The 18,896-nt window shown below is 43.3% G+C and overlaps 1 protein-coding gene across 2 annotated transcripts; it reads right to left on the bottom strand.

Annotated features, from left to right (window-relative positions):
• Nucleotides 1-5,146: 5,146 nt before the first annotated feature.
• ptp4a2b (protein tyrosine phosphatase 4A2b) lies at nt 5,147-13,216 on the bottom strand. Of its 2 annotated transcripts, none has more exons than XM_085901054.1 (7): nt 12,901-13,216; nt 8,335-8,646; nt 7,950-8,058; nt 7,772-7,864; nt 7,565-7,695; nt 6,446-6,520; nt 5,147-6,346 (listed from the first exon to the last, which is right to left on the bottom strand). In XM_085901054.1, exons 2-7 carry the CDS (start codon nt 8,337-8,339, stop codon nt 6,235-6,237), a joined length of 525 nt encoding a protein of 174 aa, XP_085757180.1. In that variant the 5' UTR covers nt 8,340-8,646; nt 12,901-13,216; the 3' UTR covers nt 5,147-6,234. The 2 variants fall into 2 exon arrangements, with proteins under 2 accessions (XP_085757180.1, XP_085757181.1); XM_085901055.1 differs by lacking the exon at nt 12,901-13,216 and adding an exon at nt 12,223-12,585.
• Between the last annotated feature and the right edge of the window lie 5,680 nt (nt 13,217-18,896).

Here is an 18,896-nt window from a genome sequence, read left to right as displayed (position 1 = left end):
ACCCCCCACTTTGTGATTGGCTGTTCAATCTGTGACGTCACTCGGACACTTTATTAGGTACACTGCCATTTTCAGGTGTACCTAATCACAGGCCACTTCATTAGGGAAAATTCATGGTCAAAGTTTAACGGAGAGTGAAAAGTGCCACACCCAAACAACCCCCCACTTTGTGATTGGCTGTTCAATCTGTGACGTCACTCGGACACTTTATTAGGTACACTGCCATTTTCAGGTGTACCTAATCACAGGCCACTTCATTAGGGAAAATTCATGGTCAAAGTTTAACGGAGAGTGAAAAGTGCCACACCCAAACAACCCCCCACTTTGTGATTGGCTGTTCAATCTGTGACGTCACTCGGACACTTTATTAGGTACACTGCCATTTTCAGGTGTACCTAATCACAGGCCACTTCATTAGGGAAAATTCATGGTCAAAGTTTAACGGAGAGTGAAAAGTGCCACACCCAAACAACCCCCCACTTTGTGATTGGCTGTTCAATCTGTGACGTCACTCGGACACTTTATTAGGTACACTGCCATTTTCAGGTGTACCTAATCACAGGCCACTTCATTAGGGAAAATTCATGGTCAAAGTTTAACGGAGAGTGAAAAGTGCCACACCCAAACAACCCCCCACTTTGTGATTGGCTGTTCAATCTGTGACGTCACTCGGACACTTTATTAGGTACACTGCCATTTTCAGGTGTACCTAATCACAGGCCACTTCATTAGGGAAAATTCATGGTCAAAGTTTAACGGAGAGTGAAAAGTGCCACACCCAAACAACCCCCCACTTTGTGATTGGCTGTTCAATCTGTGACGTCACTCGGACACTTTATTAGGTACACTGCCATTTTCAGGTGTACCTAATCACAGGCCACTTCATTAGGGAAAATTCATGGTCAAAGTTTAACGGAGAGTGAAAAGTGCCACACCCAAACAACCCCCCACTTTGTGATTGGCTGTTCAATCTGTGACGTCACTCGGACACTTTATTAGGTACACTGCCATTTTCAGGTGTACCTAATCACAGGCCACTTCATTAGGGAAAATTCATGGTCAAAGTTTAACGGAGAGTGAAAAGTGCCACACCCAAACAACCCCCCACTTTGTGATTGGCTGTTCAATCTGTGACGTCACTCGGACACTTTATTAGGTACACTGCCATTTTCAGGTGTACCTAATCACAGGCCACTTCATTAGGGAAAATTCATGGTCAAAGTTTAACGGAGAGTGAAAAGTGCCACACCCAAACAACCCCCCACTTTGTGATTGGCTGTTCAATCTGTGACGTCACTCGGACACTTTATTAGGTACACTGCCATTTTCAGGTGTACCTAATCACAGGCCACTTCATTAGGGAAAATTCATGGTCAAAGTTTAACGGAGAGTGAAAAGTGCCACACCCAAACAACCCCCCACTTTGTGATTGGCTGTTCAATCTGTGACGTCACTCGGACACTTTATTAGGTACACTGCCATTTTCAGGTGTACCTAATCACAGGCCACTTCATTAGGGAAAATTCATGGTCAAAGTTTAACGGAGAGTGAAAAGTGCCACACCCAAACAACCCCCCACTTTGTGATTGGCTGTTCAATCTGTGACGTCACTCGGACACTTTATTAGGTACACTGCCATTTTCAGGTGTACCTAATCACAGGCCACTTCATTAGGGAAAATTCATGGTCAAAGTTTAACGGAGAGTGAAAAGTGCCACACCCAAACAACCCCCCACTTTGTGATTGGCTGTTCAATCTGTGACGTCACTCGGACACTTTATTAGGTACACTGCCATTTTCAGGTGTACCTAATCACAGGCCACTTCATTAGGGAAAATTCATGGTCAAAGTTTAACGGAGAGTGAAAAGTGCCACACCCAAACAACCCCCCACTTTGTGATTGGCTGTTCAATCTGTGACGTCACTCGGACACTTTATTAGGTACACTGCCATTTTCAGGTGTACCTAATCACAGGCCACTTCATTAGGGAAAATTCATGGTCAAAGTTTAACGGAGAGTGAAAAGTGCCACACCCAAACAACCCCCCACTTTGTGATTGGCTGTTCAATCTGTGACGTCACTCGGACACTTTATTAGGTACACTGCCATTTTCAGGTGTACCTAATCACAGGCCACTTCATTAGGGAAAATTCATGGTCAAAGTTTAACGGAGAGTGAAAAGTGCCACACCCAAACAACCCCCCACTTTGTGATTGGCTGTTCAATCTGTGACGTCACTCGGACACTTTATTAGGTACACTGCCATTTTCAGGTGTACCTAATCACAGGCCACTTCATTAGGGAAAATTCATGGTCAAAGTTTAACGGAGAGTGAAAAGTGCCACACCCAAACAACCCCCCACTTTGTGATTGGCTGTTCAATCTGTGACGTCACTCGGACACTTTATTAGGTACACTGCCATTTTCAGGTGTACCTAATCACAGGCCACTTCATTAGGGAAAATTCATGGTCAAAGTTTAACGGAGAGTGAAAAGTGCCACACCCAAACAACCCCCCACTTTGTGATTGGCTGTTCAATCTGTGACGTCACTCGGACACTTTATTAGGTACACTGCCATTTTCAGGTGTACCTAATCACAGGCCACTTCATTAGGGAAAATTCATGGTCAAAGTTTAACGGAGAGTGAAAAGTGCCACACCCAAACAACCCCCCACTTTGTGATTGGCTGTTCAATCTGTGACGTCACTCGGACACTTTATTAGGTACACTGCCATTTTCAGGTGTACCTAATCACAGGCCACTTCATTAGGGAAAATTCATGGTCAAAGTTTAACGGAGAGTGAAAAGTGCCACACCCAAACAACCCCCCACTTTGTGATTGGCTGTTCAATCTGTGACGTCACTCGGACACTTTATTAGGTACACTGCCATTTTCAGGTGTACCTAATCACAGGCCACTTCATTAGGGAAAATTCATGGTCAAAGTTTAACGGAGAGTGAAAAGTGCCACACCCAAACAACCCCCCACTTTGTGATTGGCTGTTCAATCTGTGACGTCACTCGGACACTTTATTAGGTACACTGCCATTTTCAGGTGTACCGAATCACAGGCCACTTCATTAGGGAAAATTCATGGTCAAAGTTTAACGGAGAGTGAAAAGTGCCACACCCAAACAACCCCCCACTTTGTGATTGGCTGTTCAATCTGTGACGTCACTCGGACACTTTATTAGGTACACTGCCATTTTCAGGTGTACCTAATCACAGGCCACTTCATTAGGGAAAATTCATGGTCAAAGTTTAACGGAGAGTGAAAAGTGCCACACCCAAACAACCCCCCACTTTGTGATTGGCTGTTCAATCTGTGACGTCACTCGGACACTTTATTAGGTACACTGCCATTTTCAGGTGTACCTAATCACAGGCCACTTCATTAGGGAAAATTCATGGTCAAAGTTTAACGGAGAGTGAAAAGTGCCACACCCAAACAACCCCCCACTTTGTGATTGGCTGTTCAATCTGTGACGTCACTCGGACACTTTATTAGGTACACTGCCATTTTCAGGTGTACCTAATCACAGGCCACTTCATTAGGGAAAATTCATGGTCAAAGTTTAACGGAGAGTGAAAAGTGCCACACCCAAACAACCCCCCACTTTGTGATTGGCTGTTCAATCTGTGACGTCACTCGGACACTTTATTAGGTACACTGCCATTTTCAGGTGTACCGAATCACAGGCCACTTCATTAGGGAAAATTCATGGTCAAAGTTTAACGGAGAGTGAAAAGTGCCACACCCAAACAACCCCCCACTTTGTGATTGGCTGTTCAATCTGTGACGTCACTCGGACACTTTATTAGGTACACTGCCATTTTCAGGTGTACCTAATCACAGGCCACTTCATTAGGGAAAATTCATGGTCAAAGTTTAACGGAGAGTGAAAAGTGCCACACCCAAACAACCCCCCACTTTCTGATTGGCTGTTCAATCTGTGACGTCACTCGGACACTTTATTAGGTACACTGCCATTTTCAGGTGTACCGAATCACAGGCCACTTCATTAGGGAAAATTCATGGTCAAAGTTTAACGGAGAGTGAAAAGTGCCACACCCAAACAACCCCCCACTTTGTGATTGGCTGTTCAATCTGTGACGTCACTCGGACACTTTATTAGGTACACTGCCATTTTCAGGTGTACCTAATCACAGGCCACTTCATTAGGGAAAATTCATGGTCAAAGTTTAACGGAGAGTGAAAAGTGCCACACCCAAACAACCCCCCACTTTCTGATTGGCTGTTCAATCTGTGACGTCACTCGGACACTTTATTAGGTACACTGCCATTTTCAGGTGTACCTAATCACAGGCCACTTCATTAGGGAAAATTCATGGTCAAAGTTTAACGGAGAGTGAAAAGTGCCACACCCAAACAACCCCCCACTTTGTGATTGGCTGTTCAATCTGTGACGTCACTCGGACACTTTATTAGGTACACTGGTATTTTCAGGTGTACCTAATCACAGGCCACTTCATTAGGGAAAATTCATGGTCAAAGTTTAACGGAGAGTGAAAAGTGCCACACCCAAACAACCCCCCACTTTGTGATTGGCTGTTAAATCTGTGACGTCACTCGGACACTTTATTAGGTACACTGCCATTTTCAGGTGTACCTAATCACAGGCCACTTCATTAGGGAAAATTCATGGTCAAAGTTTAACGGAGAGTGAAAAGTGCCACACCCAAACAACCCCCCACTTTGTGATTGGCTGTTCAATCTGTGACGTCACTCGGACACTTTATTAGGTACACTGCCATTTTCAGGTGTACCTAATCACAGGCCACTTCATTAGGGAAAATTCATGGTCAAAGTTTAACGGAGAGTGAAAAGTGCCACACCCAAACAACCCCCCACTTTGTGATTGGCTGTTCAATCTGTGACGTCACTCGGACACTTTATTAGGTACACTGCCATTTTCAGGTGTACCTAATCACAGGCCACTTCATTAGGGAAAATTCTTTACACTTACTTTCCTTGGTGAAGTAATCTACTTTTCAACAGTTTATAGAATTTGAATGTCAGAGTAACATGTAGAAAAATGAACAAACAAGTTGAAATTATTTTGGCTATCAAATCATCCTAAACTCACCTTTTGTAAACAACTTATGCAAAGAAGACACATGACACTTTTTATTCAATTTAATTTTCTTTCAAGAACAAATACGAATTGGGGATGTTTTCAAAATGGGAATAAAAAAAAAAACCCTGACCATTTTCATTCTTACACTTTTTGCCTTTCAGGTTGTGTGTGTGTGTGTGTGGGGGGGGGTCTTCAGGCTGTGTGTGCCTCTTAAGGGGAGTCCTATGGTCATTGTAAAAAAACAAAAAACAAATGTACCAATTGTAGAGGTTGCGCAACTGATGTGGAATGGTGAATGTGCATGTGTGGAGGCTGTCACAGCAGTTCGGTGGGCTTTACTGAGGTGGACAGACTATTGCACTCCAAGAAAAAAAAATAGAACAAAAATAAAGACATGGCTCTCAAAAGAATGAAAAATAAGGATTGCGGAGGAAAAAAATAAAATAAAATCAGTGTCCTCACCCCTTTGCAACTCCCAAACGGATCATCATGTGAATAAATATCGCAGACATACTCAAACTCTGTGAAGCTTTAAAATGAAAGTGACTTCAAACAAGTTAAAAGGAGGAAAAACATGACTGCAATTCTTGGTGCGCCGAGTGAGGAAAAACATCCCAACATGGACAGTCACAAGAGGCTTAAAAACGTTTTATAAGATACATTAATCTATTCCAATCATAAAATTAATTGTTTGCAGGAATAAAGATCAGATTTTATATTGCATCCTTTCATCACCACTGTATGTGTAAAATAAAAAAAAAATAAAAAAAATCACAAAAAGGAAGTATAATACCCCCACGTTGAATGAGGTGGGGGGAGAATAAAAGGAAAAAAAAAAAAGAAAAATAATATTAAACTAAACAACAGGATGGACTATATTTGGGCCGTGGTTGAGAGTAGAACGGGTAGGTGGGCCCCATCTGTGTGCTTTGCTGGTTCGGCTGGTGGACCCCCACCGTTGCAATTCATTTCATTCGATTACTCGCTTGTTCTCTGTTCAATTAAGCATGTTTACAAATCATCACAACAATTACACACAGCGCCCTTTCTCTCTCTCTCGCCTCTTATTTTCACCCTCCACGCTCCCGCTCGAGGTGCATAGGCAGGTAGGTGCTGGTGGGCTTGGCTGGCTTTACTGCACGCAACAGCTGTGGCCGTTGGGGTCCTTGAAGCGCAGACGCATTTTCGGTCGGTATTTCTCGAGGTAAAGAAGCTGTTTGGAGTTGAAGGCCCCGCGCCTCTTCCTGAAGGAAACAACGGTAGAAAACAAAACAAACAAAAAGTTGGCCGTGCTTAGAGACCAGATCGTCACCTTTTGACATTTCTCCAACAAAGTAACTTACTGCCTTATGAACTGCACAGCATCCTCATACTTCATCCCGCTCTCGATGAGAGCCAAGGCCACCAAGACAGGAGCGCTGGGAGGTGGACAAGGTGAAGGGAGACACAAGAAGGAGAAGATAAGATTAAATGCCAGAGTTCGCATGGCTTTGTTGGTGCGCGGCTTGTTTCAACCTGAGAAACAGGCCTGGGAAATCAACAGGGGTGCGAGGGTTCGCGTTGCCTTGCTGGGGCAGCGGGTTTACGCTACACACGCTACAATACCATAGCGGCGAGGAATAATATCTCGGGGAAAATAAATAAAAGCTTCACGGCTGGGTCAAATCTCAACGCTTGGTGAAGTCAATTTCCCGCAGGGTAGAATTCGAGGCCGAATGTGAGAACGCAGAGATGGAAAGCTGCGGGGCGGCGAAAAAAAAGGCAAAGAGAATCATAAAATGGAGGGCGGTGGAGGTAATCGCTGTCAAATAGTTCCAACCCAAGCGCCCAACGAGATCAAGCCAAGTTCCCAAGCAAGAATGACAGTTACACAACATTCAGAACGCAAAATCCGAGAGGCCAAACATCCGATTGGGCTTACATGTGCCTTTGGGGTCAGAAGTTTTTCTAAAACATTTTTTTTTGGTACTCGCTTGCACATGCATCATGTGCTTCTTTATTTTCAGGCTCGTTTTGTCTTTTATTTTTAAACGCGTGTGAAATTCTCTGCCCCGCTGCCAGTGGAAGTGAGTAAGTGCACCACACGCACGCACTTAAGCCAACACAACCTCATGACCGCCCATCAAATCACATGCAAATGGTTGGGGGGAGTGGGGGCTTTTAGCCTTGACACTACTCCAGTTTGAAAAGCTAAAAAAAGCGAGCTGCTGATGAGACACCCAACGAACGCGGGTGCGTGCTCCTTTCGCGTGTTGGTCTTGGCATTTACATCTCGCCTCACTGATGTCGGGGCCAAAACAAATACTGCTAAAAATAAACTCCTGCGTTGTTGAACGTTGTTGTAGCAACTGGTAAGTATAAACGCCATGACGGCACAGTTGCCATATTAAAAGGCATCGCTGCCTGCTTGGAGCGTAAGGCCACAAATGTCACCACCCCCCTCCCCCTTTTGAAGGACTCACCGGCCGAGCCCTGCCACACAATGCACGGCGATGCAGCAGCCGGGTTCCTCTCGAAACTTGGTGTTGAGCAGCTTGAGCCAGTCGTCCACAATGTGGGTTGGGGGAGGGGCTCCGTCGTCAAACGGCCAGTCCTTTACAAAGACAAAAAAAAAAAATGTGTTCAAACATTTTCTAACAAAATCATTAAGGATCATTGCGCTCTCTTACCAAAACCTGAATCCCTTCCTTCTCCACCGGAGCCTTGTCGTAGGTGGCTTCACACACTCTCACCAGTGTGTGGACCGCAAACTTTTTTAGCTCCTGGCAGGGTGTTTAAAAAAAAAAAAAAAAAAAGACCAGTCGTAAACAAGTGCGTTTATGTGAAGAAAAGCGTCGGCAGACATACCTCGGTGAACTTGTTAAGGGTGGCATTGGTGGGATTGTGGGTGATGAGGAACCTCATGCACTCGTAGGTTATCTCGACTGCAGCGGGGCGGTTCATGTTGGCGAGACGGCTTGAAGGAAATAAACAATTACAATGCAAAACTCTTACCAAACCAACAAACAAAAAAAAAAGTCAAGAAAAGGGAGATTTGCGGTAACGGCTGAGGAAATAAAAGGAGGGACGACAAGGAGGTGATGAGGGTGATGCACACAGAGGACGGGGAGGAAGGGACAAAAAACGAGTCCGACGAAACCTCGGGATGTAAAAATAAAAACAATACAAAGTCAAAATGGCAAACAAAAAAAAAAAGGAAAAAGATGGAGAGACTATCCGAAAGTCACTTTACCCCATTCAGGAGAGCTGTTTGTGATTGGCTGTTCAAAGAGAAAGCAGAAAGCAAAGAGTTGGCGGATTGGCTGGGGACAGTTGGGGCGAGGACCACGCGTACGTTATCCAGGTGGGCCTTTTTAATTTTTTTTAAATGATTCCAAAAGTCAGCGCTTCCGAGGACAATGGCCAGTCAAGGGGGCTTGCGGGCAGCGTAGTCTTTCGGGGCGGGGCAGCCGATTCACTTCTCCACGGCGGCGAGGTGCTGTGCCTGGCAAAATTCCCCGCTCACACACGCCATATAGGTACGGCCCAAGTTAACACAGAAAGCCTGTCGAGAGAGACCAGATTTAGAAATGATTCACACAAAAGGCGACACAGTTGAAATTTGCCCTAGTGTAAAAATAAACAACATAATAAGAAGCTGCAAACACCATGACGGACTCTGCTTCATTTACAAAGAGGGGTGGGGGGGAACTTGCATGACACTGGTTAAGTGGGAACGGGAATTGCGAGCTTTGGACTTCAGCACGGTGTCACAGGCCTGTAGTCACAAGGTGAGGATTACAGGGTGGGCAAAGCTTCTAAACGAGAGGAGGCTCCAGTCCCACGCTTTTAAGGCTTCCGTGTCTGTCCGCGCTTAATAATAAAACGGCTGCTCTGATTAGCGGAACAAAATCCTCAAAACAGACGTTGGATGCATGATTCGTTTTAAATACTTTTTTTTTTTTTTTTAATGAAAAGCACCATTTCTAAAGGGCTAACCCCAATTCTCTAGAGGTGGCAGGTACTGATAAATGAATGCCCATAAAACACAAGCTCTCATACAGTAAAAATAAAACTGGGACAAAGGTCAGCTGAGCTCAGTGAAAGGTCCCTTGGGTGAACTTCCCTCGGCGCTGACCAAATGCTTTACTGTTAAGGGAGGGGCCAACAAATTCTGTATGTGTGTGTGTGTGACAGAGTGGAAAGGAGAGGGGGGGCATGCAATCAGATTTGTGGAGGGTTTCCCAAAATCAGCTGGCCTCAAGAACAGAGAGCGGATTGTGAGAGAACCCAACGAGGTCGCGCTAGCCGATAAGGGGCCGCGCTTATCTCAGGCCGGTGGGGGCAGAAAAAGAACACGCAGGTGATAATGACACAGGGCAGGGGGGTAGCCCGCCGCAGCAGGTCACCGCCGAGTCAAAACACGTATTAACAAAAGTTTTCGAGGAATGGGGCCATTTTGTCTGGATCCAGACTGGGGCAGGTCCAGACTAAGAGCTAATTTGCTGACTCAATGAGGCCAAACGGCGGCTTTGACAAATAAGTAGACAAAGTGGGGAGGGAGGGGATGAGTGAGGTTCTTCGTGGAGTCGCTCGGTGCAGATAAAGGCTGCGAGACCTCTGGCCTACATCGTGCCCACACCTGCCACCTGTTGACATTGCCACAATTTTGTCTTTCATCCAAGAATGACAACAAAATCATTTCCAGATAACAGAATTACATTTACTAGGCAAGCTAGTCAAATTAAGGGGAATAAAAAAAAAAAAAAAACTATATTGATATTTCTGTATTTAGCATCTCGAAGATTAATTTCTTTTCTTCTGGCTCGAAAGAGACTGCTAAGAAGTTTGAGGAACGAGTTTTACGCTTGCGAACGCGCGTGTTTGTCTTTTCATGTAACTAAGGGACGGTTGTGTATTAACTTGCCTCCCCTCCTTACACACACATACGCACGTTAACAGACTTCCAAACCAGAATGCCTGCACGGAAAGACCAAAGAGTTGGCTTGGAAGGCATGACTGAGAACGTTCTTAAGCTCGCATTGTTGCTCAAGGGTTGCTTAGCCCCGCTGCGACATGCTTTTTTATTTCTACTGACATTTAGAGAACAACCTTCTGACAGCCACATGGGGAGGAGGAGGAGGGGGGATGTTGCTATACCAACAATAATCTCAGTAGTGGTAACAAATGCGTCCGTGGGGAATTTAGGTATCCCCCGTGAAGCGCATGCTGCTTTCGAAACATTCACAGGAGCCAAAGTTTCACGGCGGCGGCTCACAGCAACTTGTTACTCTTCCACATTAATCTGGGAAGTTTTAAAAGCTCATGAAAAGGACGACTGTGCGAGCGTCGCTATCAAAGCCGTCATCTGGAGGTCGTGCGGAGAGAAGTCACACATTTGCGCGCGTTAAATAAGTTCCTCGAGGATATGAAGAGGAATAGCGTGGGGGGGGGGGGGGGCAAACATTGCCACGGCAACGGGGAAAATACGGCTTTGTTCTGGTGGAACGACCCCGTCGCTTCTCAGCAAGGGTCGTTCCGAATCTCCGACGCTGCCTGGAAAAGTAAAGGCCACCGGCGACACGCCGCGCTCATCTCACTGGAAAAATGTTGGGGCTGAAAACGGCGTTTTCGCTTTTGAGAAGATTGCAGCGCCTTTTCCTACCTGTCTCTTGAGTGTCAGCAGGTGGCTGTGCAGCAGCATCGAGAGTCGCCGCCAGTATGTCAGACAGTGCCAGCGCCGCTCGGTCAGTCTATCGCGGCGCTGTGGCAACGACCGTAAACGAACGTTGCGCCAACGAGGGCATGATTCATTAACCGACGTGGCGCCGATGAAACGCACGGGGTGGCTATGGCTACGTCTAATTCTCTACGGCCTTCTGCTTACCGGAAAGAACATAAAGGTGGATTTAAAAACTTTGCATTCCAGCACGGAATCAAAGCGAATTTGGAAATTCAACTATTTTTTGTTTTTGACTGTACTCTTAGTTGAACTACATAATGTCCATTGCGTAAGTCGCAAACACATCCGCGGTCAGTTACAGTCTAACCAAGCATTATGTGACAATCACTTAGTTACAGGATGTGATGAATGATATGTTCGTACCTCTCGGATGGTTAAACTGCTATTGCCTAAGGTGAGGACATCGGTTTAAAGGTTTCAGAACAACAGTAGCGGTTGATTTGCGTACTTTAAACTGACCCGAGACTACACCATCTCTTTTTATGCATTTCCCCCCCCCCCCCCCCCCCCTCCATCTTCAATGCTCATATCCAGTATCATAAGCTACACATCAGAAATGATTACTGACCAGGGGGACTCCGTCGGAAGGTCATACACTGAAAACCGAGAGGCATGGGAATGCGGTGGGCCTTTAGTGTCACAGCTGCTCGAGTCAACTTCCTCTCCAAGTACATTTCCTCCTTTCACCTCAGCCCGCAACATGGCTTAATGCCCGCGTTCTTTATGCCTACCATTTTACATGATTGTAAAGACACACTTAGTGCACAAGAAGTGGAGACACTAGATTTTACAGCACATCGACAACAATCGGGTTTAAAAGTGAGGATGCCAGAATATTTATCCTACATTAAATCACAACTTTCTCTCAGAAGAGCAAGTACATGGGTTATATTAATCCCACACCATTTCTCACTAACTTTAAGAATTGATATCGGTAGCATTCATCCAAAAAGGGGCACACCTCAAAATTTGACCCCGATTGTCTTTGAGTTAAGCCGTTGGCCAGCGGTGCATTTTCACCGTTTTTTAAAGAGGGATTTTGAAATATTTATTCCAGGAAAACGTTACTCATAACACCGCAATTCGATTTAAATGTTCTATCTGATAAAGCTGGTGTCATGGCAATCGATTAATCTTTGGAATTTTATGCACTTTTCTTCTAGCGGCGCTACAGATTTGCTACTTGAAAGGGTAAACGTGCATAATTCCAGGTTTACGGTTTTCCAACGTGTTAATATATATAAGCGTGATTATAGTGTCAAATATAACACGAAATAAGTCAAGCGGATCCCTGGGTCAAGATTTGCCACAAAGGGCGGAAGGCAGTTAGCTCGATCGACAGCTAGCTGCACGTTTGATCCAAACTCGTGATCGCAGAGACAATCACAAATCACTCACCTGTACACCAAGTGCACATCGAAACGTGAAATATCAAGCAAATCTAAGCAATCGACTCCTGACCGTTGCATGGTAAATTCACGAGGAAAGGCTAGTCCCCCCCCTCCACCCCTAAGCTAATAGCTAGCGTTATATTCATCATTTGTTGACTCAAATAAGTGGAACCAACCGCCTTGATCCTGTTTAGACAATTACAGCATGATAAAACCGTGTCAGATTTGCTTTGATAAAAAACAATGCCTTGAGGATACTGTTAATTTCTGTTCGTCGTGACCGTAAACGTGCCCTCTTCACTGCCCCGGATCCTGATAGCAAGAAATGTAGCATCGTTAGCTCGCAGGCTAGCTCCACTCTCGACACTTTTTTCCCCCCGCATTTCTCAATAATGATCACGGCGATTGTGCAAAAACATTCGGTTTGGCACGGTTCTATCCTAAGCAAGACATTCAGATAAAACACAAGAGCACGGAGACAAGATCGTGTGAAGCGATCGCCGCTAACAGCTACATGCTAAGGTTAACGTGGCTGCATAGTGCACACTTTGAACTTACTTGAGCTAACTGCTGCTAATGCTAATCTCCGTGCAAGTCAATGTGTAGCGCGGCTCGAAACTACAAGGCAGCTAACATGTATAAATAGACCACTTTTCGTCCGTGTTGAGCTATTTGGTATACTCACAAAGCGCAGGATGAACATTGAAATCCAGTGACTAGCCCGGAGAAAGGGGAGCGAGTGCAGAAAGCGCTGTCAAGTTGCCTTTTTGTTCCTCTTCAATGTGGCAGCTTCGTCTGTTGTTCAGGGAGGAACCTTGCTGGGTGGTTACTTTCATGGCGATCGGAAATGTTGGTGTGTCTGGAACCGGCGAGAGAAATCCAATCACTGCTCGAGTTATTTTCTGTTGTCCAAAACCTGTTTTTATCTTCTGGTCGAATATTTGTCTTGCACACATGTATTTTGATTGTTTCCACGTATAGCGAGTGATAAATTCCCGATTAATTAAATATGTGGATGTGAAATGTGAAACGATAAAATAGCCTGGAGAATCCAAACAACACAATAAACTATTGAAACACGTATGCTGCTATACAATGCTGTTTATTAAAGTCGAAGGGTGCTTGTGTAAAGCAAATTCAAGCCGTTTTTTCGCATATTTCATTCCGGAACCCGGCGTTTACGATGACCTCAAATGTAGCACGAGATGTCTGGCGTCAGTGCGACGTAAAAAGAATCCGGCTCCGTGACGTCAGTTCCAGAAAGCTTACATTATCTAGTTTGTTTTGCGTCATCAGACGACAACTCACAAACATACAACTAAAATCGTCGTATTGATCATTAAAAATATTTATACACAACTAAGGAAACATTCTAGTTTTAGCGTGAGTCCAATCTAAAACACACAACTGTCACACTAGACTGCAAAATAGTTAAAAAAATAATACTAATTGAAGGAAAAAACGCCAAATAATGCTAAAAATTAACACGATACGGTAATCTATGATAAAACGTCTACATTGTCCGTATTTATTCCCAATTTAAACCGATACCTCTTATTCAGAGGCTCTGACGTCAGCCACGACCAACACGCAAATTTGAATAGGTTACCCTCCCCTAGCAAAATTACAGGGGGTACTAATTCTAATTAGAATATGTCAACCCGTGAGAATAAATACCCCCATTGATCCCCGTTGTGTTCAGTGTGTCAGGCCAAAACAGACTGCCTTATTATCTTAAATCATCAAAAGATTCCTTTATTTTGTTGTTGATTAAAATAAACATGCTCTTAAAACGTCACTGTTAAAATGCACTTCCAATTAAGTATTGGAATATAGTAAAGCGAGCTATCAGTAGTGTAACGCGATGAGTAAAGCAACATGTTAAGCTTACTTTTTCAAAGGTAACTTGTGCAACACAATCTATGACCCTTGCTTATCTGTAACGGAAGCTGTGCGCGTCCCACACACGCACTGGGCGTGTGTTTGTGTCCTTCCCTTGTTGGAGGGTGAGTCAGCACCGCGTGCAAAGAATGGGACGACGTGTTACTGCGAAATGACTCACAGCTATAGAACAGCCGATCATTTGGATTTCAGCCAACACGCAGATCCATTTGAATGACTCCCTCTGCTGCCCACATCCGACATTGCAACACTAAAAAGAAATTCCAGCAATTGTCAATTCTGAACAAAGGTCACATTAAATGAGTTGTTCAGAATTTGAATGAGAATTTTAATGCAAGCGAGTGTTAACTGGATTTATTTTTATCCTGTTTTGTAATTCTTGGCGGCGGCTTACTTCTACTCATGACCCATCCTCATGTGATATTTATTATGTTCCGGCCCTTTCCTTGGAACTTTTGGGACGTGTTATTTACTGCTTCAACCGTGAGGTTATTGTGAGGTCAGAGCGATTGCTTTATGGACTGACGCGTGAAAACTTGAAAAAAATAAATAAAAGAAACACCTAAAGTTGAATTACTCTTTTGATACGGACATTTTCGCTATGAGCACATTGTCACAGTTTCTGGAAACTTTTTAAAGATTGATATCAGGCATCACACAAATAGGCGGCAAAATCTCAACCGTGAACGAAAACAAGAATATGCTTGAAGGCTTTCTGGATTTGTTGAGGGATGCGAGTTAGGGGCGGCACTGTGCAGCTAATGGATTGGAGCCCCCAAGAGCTTCCTGTTGCCAGTAAACATTTCCATCCACTGAAACAGTCGCCGTCCATTTGAGTTTCCTAACTCAGGCATTTTAAAAACATGTTATGCTGTTTTGATCACTGTGATTGAACACAACAGGAATAAAAGCTTTTCTTTTAGGAGCAAAGCACCTGTTCTGGTAGAGAAAATGATATTGAAGATGCAAGGCCATTATATTTTAAATGCATTCATATTGGCTACTATTGTTAAATATATCTTATTACTCTTGTATAATGTGTAATCTATGATGTATTTACTCACAGCACAACCTCAAACAAAAATGTCAAGTTTAAATGATGGACTACATTAGGTTAATTGAATCTTCTGCCACCTAGTGGAAGTGCACTGAATTGCTCTGCTAGTCAATTGACGCCACAGGGATAGATGGATGACCAATAAATAAGAGTTTGTGAATCACTTAAGTGAAATTGGATCCTTCCATTGTTTTGACTGAACGTAATAAATATCCAATGAGAGCAAAGTAGAAAGCAGGAAGAACACACCCCATACGAAGCTAATGGAGGCCACAAAACTCTTGAGTTGCCATTGTGGACTTTAAAAATGCATGTTGGCTCGTGGTTCTGTTTCTCTAATGAGGTGTATGTCTTAAATATCTGATGGCGCTTGCACTCATTTGAAAATACAAATATGCTTATTGTCATAAATATTTGATACTGCAAATGAATATATGCAAAAGACATACATGAATTAGTCTGTTCTGATCCATTGTCTACACACAAAAGATTTCCGCAGTGATTCCCCAAAGGCCATTCCCAGCCGTGTGTTTTGCAGCGTTTAACAACCTAAATATTCAAAGAGAATTTTTCGAAACATTTTCTTTCATTTTTCAGTCAGTGAATTTTATTGAACCAATAACTCCAACTCATATGCACATATCTCTCATTGGTTGTTTGTCTATGGACAATTTAGAGGAGCAGTTACATTTTTCACACCAAGTACCACCAATAAAAAACAAACAAAACAAAACTCAAATGCAGTAGTTAAGTAAGTCAGGACGAAGTAGAATTAAAAAATAAGAGCGAGACAGATTTATTCAGATATATTCAAGATTTCTTAAATAAATAAATAAATAAATAAATAAATAAAGAAATAAAGAAATAAAGAAAATTTCCATTACAAGCACTCCCCTTTGTGACCACGAGATAGAGGTAAAACCCCATATGAGCCGGTGCCAATAGAAACAACCACAGAGTACCTCTTGTGACCACTGGAGGGCAGTAAAAACTCACCAATCGGCCTTGCTGTAATCTCCAAGTGCACTGGGGTGTTTTGATAGTATATTGTGTCTGGCAGCATCTTCAACGCCACCAGTCTGCCAAGACACATTTTGTCACTGCATTGTGGATGTTTGGATTCAACAACGTGGTAATTAATAATCACATATTTAGAGGAGAACCTGGGGCTTGTTTAACTTCAGCGTGCCTTAGTCATGGCACATCCCAGTAGAATAAATCTGAGGTTCACTCAGCAATGTATTTTCTTTTAGTTTCAGTTGGGCACTTTGCTACTTTCCTTAGAAATCACTAGTAATGAAAAGTAATGAAGTACAAATACCATTAGTGCACTGAAGCAGATTTTCCGTGCTTGTGTCGCGAGCGAACGGCGTGCCCTTCGCTCCTTCGGAAGAAGCTAAACTCACATCTGGAGTGCGAGTGGATGCTGAATGACAGGCGTACTTGCTGCCAGTCAATCAGCGAGCCGTCTGACCTCGCTCGCATCTTCCTCTCTCTCTTTCTGGAGTGGGAGAAAAAGATGTGTCATCCTCCCATGTGGCATCTCATCGCCTCCCTCCCTGGACTAGTTTGTCTTCGGCGACGAATCCTCTGTGACTCATCTCCGTGGATATCTTCTCCACTTTTCACCTACCTTCTTTTTCTCCTCACCATCTTTATCCAGCTTTTTGCTTATCGGCCATGCTCTCATCTTCCAGCTCCTTCTTCCTCAGCTTCCCCGTTTTGCTCTGGATTTGCCACTCACATAGTTGCCCTCTCACCTCCAATATCTCACTTGCCGTTCCATTTTACTCTCTCAAGAACTTCCCCGCTGCTACTCCATCAACCATCATGTTACTTTATTTGATAAAATCAGGTTTGAGTGAATATTTTGATTTGAAAATATACTACAATTTATATGTCAGTAAACTTCAAGTGAAAGTGGAGAACTGACAAGGAGCTTGACGCAGGGCCCCTTTGCGTCTTTTTTTGAAGAAGTGAAAGAATGAGAACAGACACTTCAACACTTCCAAAAATGTCTTCTGCCTAGTTTATTAAATGTTTTTAAAACACGTGGGAGTTGTTTGCAAATCATCTGCTCTCCTGCAGATTTCCACCCATTGTGGGTTGGTCTGCTTCGATGGAAACCTAAGCAGATTCTATTTGTGCTTAAGTTGACCTTCATGTCTTCTGTGTAGGATTTCATAAATGACGAGGGGGAATTGTTTCTCGCTTGGTGCACAGATCTGCATTCATATCAATAGCCCCAAAGCAGCTGTGAAAGGCCAAGCCACGCTGACACACAATGTGTTAAGTGGCTGTCTTAACAAGCACCCGTGCTAATTGGCTGTTTGAGCTTTTCTCCTTCTTGTCAATTCAGGTCATGATTTGCCAGAAGACCTAGAATATATTAAAATTCCCATTGCCTCCACGTGCAACTTTTACTCAGTCAAAGTGCGCATCGGTGCCTGAGATGCACTGCAGCGTGTTCTCCACTTGAGCACGTACCTGATTAGCTTTGGAAATGACAAATTTGCAAGCAAGTCAGGCGATCCTGAGCACGCACATACATACGCAGTGTGCTCAAAGTAGTTAGCATCCAATTGTTCTTTCTTTGGAATTCAGTGCAGAAGAAAGACTGGGGAAAAAAATGCATCTGTTTATTTTTTGACTGTCTCGGCACCTTCATGCAGTTGGAATTTTAAGTGTTATCATCATTACTGCATTACAATCAGTCGTACTGGGGCATTGAACTCAAACTGTATTAGTAATTGGGCGTTTATTTATGTATTTATTTATGTATTTATTTATTTATTCGTTCATTTATTTTGATTTATTTATTTATTATTTATTTTAATTGGGCTATTTATTTTACTTATCACATCTCAAATTATGTGATAGGGGCATTAAGAGGTGGATTAAGTCACTGCTTCTGCTAATAATTTCAGAATCCCTAAAAAGCATCTAGAGGAGAGAAAAATGATGTTCTCAAAGTAGAAAAGCACAGGTACAAGATTGGAAGGAACCAATTGGACACCTGTGACAGGTGTAAAACCAAATTGCTGAAATAGACAATGTAAAGTAGAGTGCAGCATTTATGTTTGTACCTTAAAATGTCACTTTTGAGCCGCCGCCGCATGTTTATAAAACAAGGGGTTGATGCATTTATCCGCACAGAAATAACTATCATTAACTAAAAGGGGAGCTGCAGCTGGTGGAAAAAGCCACTATCAGGTTTCAAAAATGAATACATTGCTGCTGGAATTGCGGAATCAAAAAATTGCCAAGCCTCACAGCACAGATGGATAGATAATGTGATCTTCATGGCAGCTGCACTATGTGGATGGCCATTAAATTGTACACAAAATATTCAAAGCCAACCTGAACTTTAAACTTGGAATTGCAATGGGAAAATATCACATCAAAATATGATATATTTGTTGCTTTGAATTTGAGGTACCAGAACTGTATGTTGTGTGTTTAAAAACAACCAATGTTTGCCTGCTAGCTTTATGCTAACAGCTAATGTACAATAACGGTATCCAGACGTATACTTTTGATATGTAAATCTAACTTACAGTAAAATAGTATTGTGGCATCTTTTGGTATAGGCAATTATAAATCTTTCTGGGTGTTCCTCAGGGATCAATCCTCATCCCCTGTGAGTTTTGTCCTTTTCCTTATCTTTTATCACCGGTGACCTGAATTGTGTCATAAAAAATGGTTAGAAAGATCCCAGAAGA

The sequence above is a fragment of the Syngnathus leptorhynchus genome, chromosome 20 (assembly GCF_054491065.1).
Source record: "Syngnathus leptorhynchus isolate UIUO chromosome 20, UIUO_Slep, whole genome shotgun sequence".
In the NCBI taxonomy this organism is placed as follows: domain Eukaryota; kingdom Metazoa; phylum Chordata; class Actinopteri; order Syngnathiformes; family Syngnathidae; genus Syngnathus; species Syngnathus leptorhynchus.
Note: the sequence above shows the minus strand (reverse complement) of the source record. Positions and strands in the feature narration are given on the sequence as shown.

What these genes read in the sequence shown, in the direction of transcription:
- ptp4a2b (XM_085901054.1), bottom strand. An exon ending in CCCTTAACAAGTTCACCGAG is followed by an intron (nt 7,865 to 7,949) that starts GTATGTCTGCCG and finishes ACACCCTGCCAG; the next exon opens with GAGCTAAAAAAGTTTGCGGT. An exon ending in TGTGTGGCAGGGCTCGGCCG is followed by an intron (nt 6,521 to 7,564) that starts GTGAGTCCTTCA and finishes TCCACCTCCCAG; the next exon opens with CGCTCCTGTCTTGGTGGCCT.